Here is a 14,919-nt window from a genome sequence, read left to right on the forward strand (position 1 = left end):
CTTTTTGAATACAATTTTAAAAATTGATTTTAATGTTCAAAGCTGCAAAGTGAGAGAGGACTAAATGTTTTACCAGCAAATTTCAAAGAAAAAACAATTCCATTTCTAGGAGAAAAACATGTTCCATCCAGGGTCCCTTTAGGGATGGAGTTTGGAACCACAGCTACAGTAATATCGTGCCTAAATTCCATGTTGGACCATGTTAGACCCACTGGAGCCATATACCATGCCAACCATGTGGGCTTAAAATAAAAGTAAACACTGCTGATGAAAATATAATTAATGGGGAAAAAAAAAAAAAATTTGCATTCCTTGGCAGTTTCTTAAAAAGGCCCTAAAGCGACACAAATAAATGTCCTCGTTGGTCTTTATGGTGAAGACCAATGAACTAAACGATGTGTTGAAGTGCTCAATCTGCAAACTGTGTTTTGTAAATATCAACTGATCTTAAATCTCTTCAAAAACATTTACACGGCAACAGTTAAATGCTTTGAGGATCTCAGATGCTCAGGCATCTGTCTGCTTGGATTTTAATGCGTTTTCCAGAATCTTCCTTTTCCATTCCTCATAATTCCACGACATCTTCTCATTATCCCCCAGATCTTCATCTTCGTTCTTGAGTCGTTTCGGCGATGACAGCAAACAATCGTCTGAATTAAGAGGGAAACACAAGCATATAGATAAGAGTCTTGGGATAAGACTAATGGCAGGGATACACAAAAAGACAGCATCCCGTATTGAATTTTTTTGGTTTTCATCCCAGTAGTCCACACACTAGGCTGTTCACAACCTCACAGCATAACTTGACCATTTTTCAACCCAGGCCTCAAAATGTTCCATCATCCATCATTTATAACTGTTCATTGCACAACCTTACTCAACACTTTATCATTGATTCTGTAATTCGGTTTGAAATTAGCATTAAATATAAATGTATGATTTAGATTTTGGACTGCTGTGTTAAAATAGCAGTGATGGTGCTCCTCCACCACCATCATCAAAACACCAAATTCGGGGATATCTTTCAGAAGAATGGTGTTCCATCCCTCAAGTGGATTTACAGAGACTAGAATCTATGCCAAGATGCATTGGAGTGGTTCCGGTGGCTCGTGGAGGCCAAACCTTACTAATACCCTTTAGGTTGTTTTGTTCGTTAATTTATGCAACACACACACAGCTCCAAACTCTTTTTTTCTGAAACTATTAGGTTTTGTATAGTCGACATACCAAGGAAGGAAACAAACCTTTTCAAGAAAAAGACATTGCATATTTTCTCTTGCTTCTCAAATCGTTAGACTAGTTTTGATCACTGACACCAATTTGAGACTTGACCTTTCAGGGATAAACTTTAATATTGAATGCCAATGTTTTAATAGTCCTTAGGATCAATGATATTTGGTTCACACCACAAAAGTAATTTCGATATCCAGCCCTACAGACACACTACATAGTTCATAGAATAACGTACTGGCGAGGGACGTTCCTACTCACCTTTTACTTGGTCAACACTTCCCAGCACCATTTTAGGTCTTTTCTGGGCCACATTTTGAGGGGTTTTCAGTGCCGTGCCTTCCTCTGTGGTAAAGACACCACATAACAGAAAATTTGCAAAGGTTTCAGTTACAATATCAGTGAGATCACAGATGTGAAGACCCTATGTGTTTATAATTGCTGCTTTGTTAGAAACCAAGTCAGATATAATGTGAAAGTCAGTTATGAAAATAAAGCACTGAGTTTATGCAGTTTTTCACTGCTGACGCCGCACTGATCCACCTGTCCATCTCACGCTCCATTTTCCCCTCACTCGTGAACAACATTCCGAGATACTTGAACTCCTTCACCTGGGGCAGCAACTCGCTCCCGACCCGGAGGGAGCAATCCATTGTTTTCATGGCAGAGAACCATGGCCTCAAACTTGGAGGTGCTGATCTCATCCCGACCGCTTCACACTCTGCTTCAAACCGCCCCAGTGTGTGCTGGAGGTCACGGTCTGATGAAGCCAACAAAACCACATCATCTGCAAAGAGCAGAGATGCAATTCTGAGGTTCCCAAACCGGACACTCTCCCACCTCGGCTGCACCTTGAGATCCTGTCCATGAATATCACAAACAGAATCGGGGACAACACCCACTGAGAATGTGTTTGACTTTGTGCCGAGAATACAAACACAGTTCTCACTTTGGTTGTACAAGGCCCGGATGGCTCGTACCAATGGCCCCGGTACCCCATACCCCATTCTCCAAAGAGGGGGATTGGTGGCGGTTCTGTGTAACAAAAAGCTGTGCTCTTGTCATCTTACAGGTCGTCCATGGGTCGTCTTAAATTCCGTTTGTTCAAGTCCCCGAAAACAACGAGGACGGGTTCCAGCTGCCTTCTCTCTGCAAGTTGGCTTGCGGTGGGATGTAAACACCAGGCAGGACATACCATGTCGCGCAATGATGACGTGGTGATGCAATGATGTACTGATGACTCTCTGTTACTAATCAGTGGTCTGCAGTGTTTCCACATGACCTTTTGGTATTGTTGATGGAGATAAGACAATTTTTTTTTTTAGAATTAAGACAATGTCTTCCGATATAACAGCGGGTTAGATGTAGTCAGGGTCCTCCTTATGGACGCTGGATTCGCGACAGCGGTAAGATAGAAAATTGGGGAGTACATGATGAGTTTATATTCCCTGAATGAATTGGAAAAATAGTATCCTGTCAGTGTCATATAATCGTGAACTGCTGGAGATGTTGGGCACGAAAAAACACTAATCGACAGAAACGCGTGACCACGTCGAGTGTAGTCAACCACAACTGTGGGACCGTAACCTATCTGAAAGAAGTCACCACTAATACCGTTTTTACACCAAAATTGTCATCAGAACCACTGAAGACAAATGCCGGATGTTAGCAGGTGTTAGTGGGTTTTTGGTGAAGTGGGAAATTACGTAAGTTCGCTTCCCTTCGGAAACTTCCATAAATTCGTCATTATTGGCCCACACTGACCAAACGTCAACTTCCGTCACTGTGACTGCAGATATTCTCACAAACAATAAAGGTAAGTTATAATAATGACAAGATTTGGTTTAAAGGCAAAAATAGACTTAAAAAAATATCATATACATGCAGCTTGCTACAGCTAAACGTAATTAAATCAAGAGAAAAAGCATTAAGGTGATGAGCCCTTCCATAATAATTCAAATTCCAAATTAATGTTATTGTTGAAAAAAGTCTGTATTGCAATATAGATAAGTAATCTATTTAACTTTTTTTTCAATTATACATTAAGGAAAATTGAACAAAGAACAAATTAAAACTAACATTTAATAACTGTCAAATCACTAATTTATTATGATTGTTGTATAAAATAATTACTAAGTTTGTGTTTATTATTGCTACAGATGGTGAAAAATAGTAGAAAGTCTAATGCAATAAAGAAGCAATTGTCCAAACATCTAGCCTTAGATGAGCAGTAAGATAGATGAGCATGAAAATGAGCATGCATGTGTATTTATAATAACATAACTTATGGTACTGCTTTCAACAACAAGTTGGTCATTATTGTGCAATTTACTTAGATCTGAAATGATGTTGCTCAAGTTGACATTGTTATGTCCTTATTGTATTTATCTTCAGCATGCTGTCTCCATCTTCAATGTGTAATTATTTTTTGTATGAAAGAATTTCAGAATTGTGTAGTTATTCTAAACTATTTTTAATTCTGTATTCCGTGTCAATAGTGTTGCAGTCATATTTTATTTTCTGTTAGCCAATTTTTGTAATTTTAGAATAACCTTTACATTGTATAGTTGTATAGTTGTCTGCACTTGCCCTGACATCAATTTAGTTTTTTTGTCTCCAATTTGGGTGATGTGTTTGTTAGTGGCCTGCATGTCATATAGAGTTTCAACCCCCCCCCCCCCCATCAGTGTGTATCCTTCTTTATAGTCTTGTACATTATTATTTTTTCTGCCTTGTTGAAGTTATGACCGAACTTGTTAGTCCTTAATTATATTACAGTGATGTGTCGATATTTACAATATGTAGATAACGTTGGATGATTACTTGTGTTCTTCATTTTTGTTTGTAATCGTAGTTTGTGTCCATTTGGGGTTTGTTTTGTCCGTTTCGACTTTCTTGACTTTGTCCCATCTGTAAACATGAGTCTTGTTTCAAGCTAAATTGATAAGTCTTCTGTGTTCCTTCTGTAATTTCATGTTATTTCATACTGTTGATTTTGTCGAGTTCTGTAGCAATATTGTCTTGCCATCTAACACCGTCTTGTGTTGAAAATCGACAATGGTTTGTCTTCTTTGTTTGTACTAGTTTTGTAGTTAGTTTATGGATTGTTTGTAATTCACGAATATGTCCAAATGTTCTGCACACCTTCAGGCCAAATTCTAGCGAGGATCAGGCTGAATCTGTGTAGTTTCAGGTATCAATACGGAAAATCTTCAAAAACCTCCAAAATGTAATTCGTCACTTACACAACATCCCGCAGGGCTGGAATCCTATTGTTATTGTTTGGATTATTATTACAATTATACCCCTTGGCACTTTTCGGGCTTAAAGTGTCTGGAACAGGACAACTGCTGCAGCGACGGACACAGTTGAGATCTCGTGGTTCAACTTTCATCCAAACCGTTCCACGTACGGAGCAGGAATTTGTAAAAAAAAAAAAAATAAAAATTTCACAGGAAGTAGCCGAATGTTTGTGCATCACCAACACGCCAACTTTCGAAAACCGCCGGTCAGGTGGTGGAGCGAGATGAGTTTGTTGAGTAAGGCACTTTGTGACATCATTCAATTCCTATATGTGCAGGTTGTGACTATGAATGTCCATTTGCATTGTGCAAGCTATGTGGCGTAAACGCCATCGCTCTGTAGGGGTTACAAACCGCGTGTATCTTGATACCTGCTTGATGTTGGTGGAGCTTTGTGATTGATATTTTATTCTTTTGCCAATTTTGAAAATATAAACTTATTCTGTTCCATCTAACCCGTTGCCGCGTCCCTCCTTATTTTGCAGCAATCGAGCCAGTCGTAACACACAAACCGTGGTTGTGTCCTCACACACATGGAGCAATTCTTTGATATCGCCTTGGAATGGCCAGCGATGTTGCCATCATCAATAAAACTCTTCTCTATGTGTATTAGACAACGTTTGCACTGTACCTTTCACCTTTGTGTAACCTAAGGTGTGACTATGGACAAACCTGAATGTTGTTGAAACTACATGTCCTGTGCGTGCTGAACTGAACTCGAGTTCATCCTGTGAGATTCACACCTGTCACCTGTTGATAGCAAACTGATAGACCCTTTCTCCTCAAGTCAACCACAAGTAGCTTTTACCTGATCCATCAATGCCGAGTCAACCGCAACAGGAAGGTGTCACATTAGTCATCACTGTCATGACCTTTGTATGCAACACCCTCTTAAAAGCTGTCAACCACAACTTATCGTTGGAGAACCTAGCTGTGACGCAAGTGAGAAGCGTTTTTTTCCCTATGCTTGCAAACACATTAAATAATACCTAGACTAAGGCTGAAGTTGTTGCGGAATAGATTCTTTATTTGATTTGTCTCACCCCTGGGTACAATAATATAAATTTAGATGCGTGCAGTGGGACATTTCCACCACAGCTTGCAGCTCCAGAGCAGTTCTGCATCATTATGTGAGTTGATGCTGCGTTCCATTTGGGGTTTGTTTTGTCCGTTTTGATTTTGAAACATTTCTTGTTTCAAGCGAAATTGATTAGTCTGTGTTCCTTCCGTAATTTCATGTTGTAGTTTCATCTTTGTTGTTATTTCATACTTTGTTGATTTTGTCAAGTTCTGGAACAATGTTGTATTGCCAGATAACACCGTCTTGTGTTGAAAATCGTCTCTTCTTTGTTTGTAATAGTTTTGTAGTTAGTTTATGAATTGTTTGTAATTCACCAGGACTTTGAATTTGTGAAATTGAATTTGAGTTCGAATTCACATTCAAACTTGGAAAATGTAACTAGTTTTAGACGCAATGCTAATGTAAAGAGGAGCAACAGCATGAATTGATGCTACATTCCATGGGAACACGAAAATTTGTCATTGGTGTTGACAATGGACCTTGTGTATTGGCGCCTGAAGCATATTTATTACTACTACAACCACTACTACTTACTGCAGATATCCTGTATAATTTTCTGAAGCTGAACGGAAAGACGGTCAAAGATGGCCTTCTTGGCTCCAGATGACGCTGCCAGCTTCTTGTCAACTCTGATCTTAAGACTCCTGTATGGGTGGAATGGTGAGCAAAAACTGGAATTTAGATGTCAAACTACAGGATCGCTCAGTAGAACTAGAACATCGTACATATCACAACCAAGGTAGCAATTAACCCATGATCAGTAAACCCTGGACAAATCTGCATTCTAGAAAAAGATATTTAACTGAAAGACCGTTAAAAATGAGTTTGAAGGTATGTATTAACAGCATGTGTCAAAGTTTTTGATAAATCCAGTTTAGTGTAATTCACTGACTTGCACGCAGCATGGAGTGCAGCGGTGGTGAAGAGTGGTTTGGATATGTCCAAGGCCTGTTGCTGGGCAGAAGGGAGGCTCTTTTTATACCTAAAAATAAAAGTGAAACTGTGTAATCAAACAGGAGATGACTGGGAAATAGATTGTCAAAAGACTGGGGGAACTGTGAAACAGAACTTTAAAGTTATCACAGGCATTTATGTTAACATTTGTTTGTTTCTGAATAAATATCAACTTCACTGATTGAGCTTTGAACTTCTCGTATAGGCAGCAAGACTACTATAGTGTGACCAAAATTCTTAATTTAGAGTCAATTTCTTAGTGTCCAATTTATATCAATTGTACTAGTCACCACTAACATCCATTGTTGTCAGGGAGACATTTCAAAAACCTTATCATTACAGGACAACATTGTTTCTGAGAGATGAAATAAACAGGACTGATTCAGGAATAGCTTACACATGCACTTTTCACATGGTCATGGCTGAAAATAGCGTCACACTTGCAATGAAAAAATATATATACGTATTTTCCGGACTATAAGCCGCTACTTTTTTCCTAGGTTTTGAACCATGCGGCTTATACAAAGGTGCGGCTAGTCTGTGGATTTTTCTTCCACCGCTAGGGGCGCTCTAACCGGAAGTAGAATCAAAAATAAGATAGTCGAAAAATCAATGCAAAGAAGAATACGCTACTTTTTCTTTAGCAGATAGAACGCGGACGATAAATTACCAACTGGTAATTATTTTCAAATCCTCGCACACGAAGAAGTTTCGTATGATGCAAGTTTTAAGTTGAAGGCCATCGACAGCAGTGTGAATCGGGCATTTAAAGCTGCACTCCGGGTTGAGTGGGAGGCTTGGATGACAAGTGGTGAGAAGTCATTCACAAAAACTGGCCGCATGCGAAAAGCATCTTTTTCTGATGTCTGTCAGTGGACCCTAAAATCCACCATCACCAACGGGTTCCCAAAGGCTGGACTGCTACGCGAAGAGAGCGGCGCACCTTCAGAGTCAACTTCACCGGAGGATGACAGTGACACGGAGAGCGAGACTGATGGAGACAGATGTGACGAAGCGCTTCTGAGGCTGTTCAACTCCGACACTGAAGAAGACGACTTCATGGGTTTCAGCGAAGATGATTAAAGTGACTTGTGGTTTCAAACACAGGAGAAATGAAGGTAAATAAACGCCGTTTTTTTTCTCTTGGTTCTGTTCCGTTTTAATCAGCAAAGTTGCTGCCGTGTTAAAAGACACTGTTCGGAAAGAATCTGTTCAGGTACATACATGTACACTTACAGTTCAAAATCGTTCTGTACATGCAGTAAATATCTAATTTTTCAACATAGATATCTGCGGCTTAGCCCGGTGCGGCTTGTATATCTCTTTTTTTTAAATAGAGCGGATGCGGCTTATATACAGGTGCACTCTATAGTCCGGAAAATACGGTATATATTTGTGTGGAACAAGCCAAGATCTAGTATTTGTTTTTCCGATTTTTTTCTGTTCCATTGCCAACAAATAATGCCAACATTAATATAAAAGTGCCAATATTTTTGGCCACAGCTGTATTCAGGTTTCAGTGAAGAGGACATTTCAGTCTGTTATTAGCAATGTGCTGATAAAAACTCTGCGGGAAGCAATTTGTTCACTGGCAAGAAAGTTTCATTAGGTCTAAAGGGCAGCAAGATGTTTCCACCATCAATGGCAGAGCGAGGTGCAACAGATATTTCTAGTCAACTAGTCACAGCAAGTATAATTAATGTTCCCTTTGATATCCGCGATTGTGGCGCCGCCCATTGTGGCTGCGCAGGCGCTCCATGTCGACGACGCACATTTTAGGTTTTTTTTCTGTTTTTTTTATCACCATGTCCGCCAAAAGCTCAATCTGCAGTGAGTGGCTACGATGCACTCGTGGGTATAAAAATTTCCCTGAAAGAACAAAATTTGGGACCTTTTATCCACGGATCCAGAGTGGCCGCCAGAGATTTTACACGCCAACGCTCTCAACAATGACAGCAACAATGATGGAGCCGCTGTACCACGGGTGGGCCCACGGAGGAAGCACCGTGGTAAACAAGGGTCAGAGTGAGGACGCAACCTTACCATCCACCTCTGCTAAGCTTCTTTCTTGCCAATGTCCAGTCCCTGGAGAAATACGTAGATGGATGACCTTCGAGGGAGGATTACATTCCAACGGGATACGAGAAACTGCTGTGTCCTCTGCCTGACGGAGACATGGTTGAACCTGCTGGTGCCGGACCACGCCATACGTCGAGCCGAGTCGTTCTGCGTGTTCCGGGCGGACAGGTCGGCGTGGAACACGGGTGGCGGTGTGTCCAAGGGTGGAGGTGTGTCTCATGATAAACAGCAGCTGGTGTAACCCCAACAACACCTGCTCGCCGAACCTGGAACAGTTGACCATCTCATGCAGTCTATTCTACCTCCCCCGGGAATTCAGCACAGTCATCATCACAGCCGTTTATATTCCACCACAAGCGGACACAGACACAGCACTATCGAACCTATATGATGTGTTGTGCTGACTTCAGCATGAACATCCCGACGCGTCTGTGATGGTGACTGGGGACTTTAACAGGGCGAACCTTAAAAAAGTTCTGCCTAATTTCCACCAACACATCACCTGGCTACCAGGGGAGATAGAACTTTGGACCACTGTTACACACTGTCCAAGAACGGATTCAAGACCTTTTTGCTCCCTGCTTTTGGGAAATCAAATCACTTCCTGTTTACAAGCCCTGCATTGCGCGTGAACCGGTAGTGATGAGGGACGTAAAGCGGTGGTCGGACCAATCAGAGGCCGTGCTTCAGGACGTTTTGACTGACGTCGACTGGGACATGTTCCAATCAAGTTCCAGTGACATCAGCGAGTTTACGGAAGGAGCTGTGAGCTTCATCGCTACGTAAGGGGACAGCATTGTTCCCACGGTGAAAATTAGGATATTTCCGAACCAGAAACTGTGGGTCGATAAATACATCTGTGGCGCTCTGAATGCTCGCACGGCCGCTTACAACGACGGTCTTGTATCCTGAAACATGGACAATTACAAAGTGGCATCGTACAACATGCGAAGGGAAATGAAGGACGCCAAACGGACGTACAGGGACACCATGGAGCTACAGATGGAGCACTCTGGTGAGAAAGGTGAGGCAGTGTCTTTCCCACCTCAGGCAGCTGAGGAAATTCAGGGTCTCGGTGAGGATCCTCAAGTCCTTCTACTCTGGAGCAGTGGAGAGCATCCTAACAGGCAACATCACTGCCTAGTTTGGGAACTGTACTGCTCAGGACAGGCAGGCCAAGCAGAGGGTGGTGCATTCAGCTGAAAGTACCACTGGAACTACCCTCCCCTCCCTGCAGGACTTATACACCAGGAGGTGTAGTAGCAGACCCCACAGGATAATGAAGGATCCTCACCACCCCAACAACGGACAGTTCCAGCTGCTGTGGTCAGGCAAGTGCCTCCGTAGTCACACAGCGAGACCAGAGAGACAGAGTTTCTTCCCGCAAGCCATAAGAACTGTCAACGCAGAGCTCACCAGGGGACCTCACTGAGACACAATCGGCCCCACTGCCCTACTGTACTATATGTAGCATACTGTGCTGCATACTGTATCACTTTTCTGGGTAACGGCATACTGTTCTGTGTTACTGCATTGCTATGCTGTACTGTTGTATACTGTACATCTCTGCACACACTACCTCACTTGATTCCTATGCCACTTTAATGCACCTATCTGTATATACATAATAGCCTATCCCATATACATATGTCTATTCACTTTATTTATATTTTGTACCCCCACTCTATTACTTTGAGTTATTTTATTTTATTCTATTTACTTACTCCATTACGTTTTAGGAATCAGTGAGTTTCAGTTAGTCAGTAGAAATTAGGTAGCAATTGTGTTCAGTCCAGAACATATTGCGCATAATTACCGGGTGCGTTACATTGAAATTTCACTGCATATATGTATGAAAGTATGTATATGACAAATAAACCTCTTGAATCTTGATACAACAATTGCAGCTGTATAGCCAACACTGTCTCCCCTCAAGTGCAGGCTTACAGCTACAAATCATTCCCTCACCTTTTCAGTGTCTGTGCTGCCACTTTGACAGCGTCCAAGCATCCATACTGAACACCCAAGTCCCTGAGACAAGGGTTAGATTCCAGACCCAGCAGACACTCCATGGCCTTGAGGTTACTTTGGTACACCTTCTCATTTATCCCAGACAGTCTAATGGCAAATTCCTGTGCAAAATTAAAGAAAACTCAAAGCATTAACAATGACTGTCAAATGTAACTGAACATTCTTATTCTATTCCATAGCCTGAAGAGAAAATATTATATAGAAAACTTATAGTTAGGGGAAATACCATGGTTTAACAGCTTTCACGATTCATATTGCAGAGATTATGATGCAACAATGTGAAGTAAGATGAAAAATAAACATTTTTTTTCTGCATTGTTCTTTTGGTAGTTCAAATGAAAACATGTAAACCTAGTTTATAACGCGAAGTCCACGAGGGTATAAGGAGTTGCACTTTGGTTTGAGAGTGCTCTTACTTCACCTCCATCATGGACAAGTTGCGGACACTTGTATAGCCAGCTTCAGACCTGCCAACCTTGGGAAAATATTTTGAGTACCACAATAGTGTAACAGGGAGTCTCCTTGGCATTCATCCCTGAAGGGTAATTTCAGTGTCAGCAACAGTGTGGAAATATACCAAAAAACCTGATGGTCCATTGTACATAATAGAGTAATACAATATACACTAAACCTAATGATGAACAAGAAACAATAATACAGAAGAACAGTAACAAAAGTTTGGTCATATACCATAACTAATGAAAACAAAGATGGCAGTGAACCAGATAGCTCAACCTAAGATGAGAGAAAAAAAGGTGATGTACAAATAAACCTAATAACTTAAATGGGCAGTAAATCTCTCTCTCTCTCTCTCTCTCTCTCTCTCTCTCTCTCTCTCTCTCTCTCTCTCTCTCTCTCTCTCTCTCTCTCTCTCTCTCTCTCTCTCTCTCTCTCTCTCTCTCTCTCTCTCTCTCTCTCTCTCTCTCTCTCTCTCTCTCTCTCTCTCTCTCTCTCTCTCTCTCTCTCTCTCCCTCTCTCCCTCTCTCTCCCTCTCTCTCCCTCTCTCCCTCTCTCTCCCTCTCCCTCTCCCTCTCTCCCCAGGGCAACCGTTAACGTCGGCCCTGACTGCATCGTAAGATATGCTTGAGCTGAACAGGTTTAGCAAAATGATATCCAGCTGCATTGGTATTTATCCATGGGAGATTCAAGTGTTCCAGGAAATAAAGAAAAATATATGCACACATCTATTAACAAACTTAACAAGGAGTAGCACGAGAATAGCTTACTATGTAGTACTAGTACTGAGCCACATATGGCCAGGTGGCACTACAGGTGCAAAATGTGGCATTATAGTAGTAACAGCAGTCCTGATGTATGTGCCGACAAAGTAAACAGGCTAAAACTGAATTTCAGCCATGTATGGCCTTAATTTTCATAGATAATTCAGACAAAGGTACTAGACTTCAGCTTCTGCGGCTTTGTTTTCCAATTAAAACAAGTCATGGAGGCTCTGCACTTGCCATCTATAACAGGCTAACAACGCAATGAGGGTCTGAGACTATTCACTCACGGTTGTTATAGATTGATAAAGCAATAGATCGATATAACAACACACACAGACAAACGCTGTGTCCCCAAGAATGCAACAAATCTGTTTGCATTTAATGAGAAAATATATAATCATTTGTCCTAGTTTTAGCTGCTGTACATCAGAATTTTTTTGTAATGTTTTACAGACTTGCATCATATGGGCGGTCTGTGGATAAACACCTCTTTTGGCAACATTTTGTCATCCCCCTGCAAACCGGAGGAAACATTGATTTCCTGCTTGGCACTCACACACAAACAAAACAGAAGCCAGCACACATGAGTAACGAGGAGTTTCACAGGATAATGTCAAACGAAGGTCTGAATATAGTGGCGGCTGGTGGTGAGAGTGGAGGAGGGCACAGACCCATGCGCACATGTTTTGAACTATGTAACATGCAAGTTCTCCTTCAATAAATCAAACCATTATGTGCCATCTGAAACAATTTCATTGTCACAGAAAACGGTTTGCTATTAAGATCAGTAGTCTATCACCACTGCACTGACATACACTGTCTGCCAACCAGAACTTTCTATGAAACCACGAAACGCAAAACTTATGGTTTGTTGTTTATCCTTCTGAATAAGCTATAAATTGTTTACAAGATGTGTCTGCGCACTTCCATTTCAAAGTCCAAAACATCTCAAAATGTTTTAGCCCACCTTGTTTATATTCATGCCAACCATCGAATTTGTGATACCACCACTTCTTCCAATTAGAAATTTTAAACTCATGATTTTTTTAGACCCACTAATATATTAGCCTGTAATATACAGCAAACCTATTATGTAGTTGCAAAAATTAAGATTGTAACATTTTGTGGAATATTTGGGAAGAACCCTGCAATTGAGTGAGGTGTGCCTTATATTTTGTTGGTCTGGGAATCTATTAAGTACATCTCCATGGTAAAAACCTCTGCTTGCTCAAAACTGTAATCTGATGCATTTGCACTACAGTTAAGGGCTGCTTGCAACCACAAGTCACTTATATTAATTATGCTCGCTGTGGTGCATCTAAACCTTTCGTAAAAGACGAAAAAAAACCGAAATACATACCTTGTCCAGAGGTAGCTTCATAGAGGTTGCTGCTAAATCGAGACATAGCACTGCTTTGCTTGTGGCTGTAACGTTGCCAAGTGCAGTTGACTTCACCTGGGACAGTCGGACATACTCCTCTGCCTGTCTAGTGTAGAGAAACAAGTCATCAACAAACATCAAAAAATAAAAAACAAGCTCATCTAATGATATGACATTACATTCTTTGGATTTCAGTATCAATTCCGGGAGCTTGTTTTTTTAATTCCAGGAGCATTTTTATTGTAATGTCTTGCCCAAGACATGGACAAAAGTTTAGTCTGCAGGCTTGCTAAATTTTTCTGGGACAATTAAATGAATGACCACTCAATGAAACCAAATCAAAAAAGGACAATGAATCTAAAATGTACTAATATACAGACAATTAATAGTAGTATTGGCATAACAAAAACCTTTGTCGATAAAATGTCAGGCACACCTAAAGCTAATTTAGTTCAAATTAGGTTCAACAATTCAAATTAATGTCAAAATCACACTCTAATTTACTCAAACCTCAGACATTGATGAGCAAAGCAAACCTTCTACCGAAAAACCAGGTCGCATGACAATTTCTTTTTTCATGGTTTGTTCAAATTTTTAGCAGTTTTAATACACAGACCACTTAAAACCAGGTCCAGATCAAAATTCTACTAAAGTACTTCTAGTCGTCAAACCGGGACTAGATTATAATAACAAGCACATATTTCAACATACATTTCTGACAGCATTTCCGATTTGTGAAAATTGTATTGTATTGTATTTGTGAAAACAGAAACAGGGTGGATTTTACTAGATTCCCCCCCTCACACTGTCCACGTAAAACAGGTATATTTAAAAAACAACTTTACTTATAGTAGTCAAACCTGGACTAGATTATCACAACAATCCTATATTGCATTTCAAGATGTTACTCGTAAGATACTCGATTTTTTTCAGCAATGAAGACAACATTTATATGATTAAGTACTGTCCGGCCATACTACAGTGTACAGGAAATTATTTTCTTACTCAGCTCCAACACAGTATATAAGTGTATGTACTGCAACGTGTAGTATACTGCAACATGTAGACAAAGGAAACAATGACTAATGACTTGTTTTTTAAGCGTTTTCACCTGGCCAGTTTTTGATTACAACATTCAAATTGTCAGACATGGGACTGGAATTAACTTTTTTAAGGAGAAAGTTTTGAACCAGAAAGTACATTTTGATACATACATGGAATTTGTCGTGTCGCGCTCGCTTTAACAGCCTTTCAACAACAAACCTAATGGACTCACCGAATTACCCTCGCTGAAGTTATGCCCATTTTGGTAGCGAATTTGCGAAACATAACTTTTTCCATTATTCGGCATTAATAGAAAAGGACCGTTTCGACACTGATCCGTAGCTCGATTGACTTGTTCGCGGCAAAATGGCACTAGACACGCCTACTATAACGCGCATGGGCAGAGCGGAGTTGGGGGGGGGGGGGGGTTGGGATTTTCCTGTGATAGTATTTTTTTTTTATGTATTATGTATTTATTTATTTTCATTTTATCTTCTTATTATCTTAATATTTATACGTGTAGAACTTGTATATTTTCTTCTGACAAATATGTTATACGCATTGTTGCGGTATGTTGTACAATTTTCTTTCTCA

General features: G+C 40.5%; 1 protein-coding gene across 2 annotated transcripts; it reads right to left on the minus strand.

The window, feature by feature from the left end:
* Nucleotide 1: 1 nt before the first annotated feature.
* orc6 (origin recognition complex, subunit 6) lies at nucleotides 2–14,682 on the minus strand. 2 transcript variants are annotated; one of them, XM_079997708.1, is made up of 7 exons: nucleotides 14,558–14,682; nucleotides 13,261–13,387; nucleotides 10,615–10,778; nucleotides 6,506–6,595; nucleotides 6,148–6,257; nucleotides 1,492–1,575; nucleotides 2–650 (listed from the first exon to the last, which is right to left on the minus strand). In XM_079997708.1, exons 1-7 carry the CDS (start codon nucleotides 14,620–14,622, stop codon nucleotides 508–510), a joined length of 783 nt encoding a protein of 260 aa, XP_079853834.1. In that variant the 5' UTR covers nucleotides 14,623–14,682; the 3' UTR covers nucleotides 2–507. The 2 variants fall into 2 exon arrangements, with proteins under 2 accessions (XP_079853834.1, XP_079853833.1); XM_079997707.1 differs by having other exon boundaries at nucleotides 13,261–13,383; nucleotides 14,558–14,672.
* Between the last annotated feature and the right edge of the window lie 237 nt (nucleotides 14,683–14,919).

This window comes from Zeus faber (assembly GCF_960531495.2).
Source record: "Zeus faber genome assembly, chromosome: 3".
NCBI lineage: Eukaryota > Metazoa > Chordata > Actinopteri > Zeiformes > Zeidae > Zeus > Zeus faber.

Coding starts and splice junctions, on each gene's coding strand:
- orc6 (XM_079997707.1), bottom strand. CDS start 14,632: ATGCCGAATAATGGAAAAAGTTATGTTTCGCAAATTCGCTACCAAAAT. Junction 1,576..6,147: donor AATTATACAGGATATCTGCA/GTAAGTAGTAGT, acceptor TCTTTACCACAG/AGGAAGGCACGGCACTGAAA. Junction 651..1,491: donor AAGTGTTGACCAAGTAAAAG/GTGAGTAGGAAC, acceptor CTCTTAATTCAG/ACGATTGTTTGCTGTCATCG.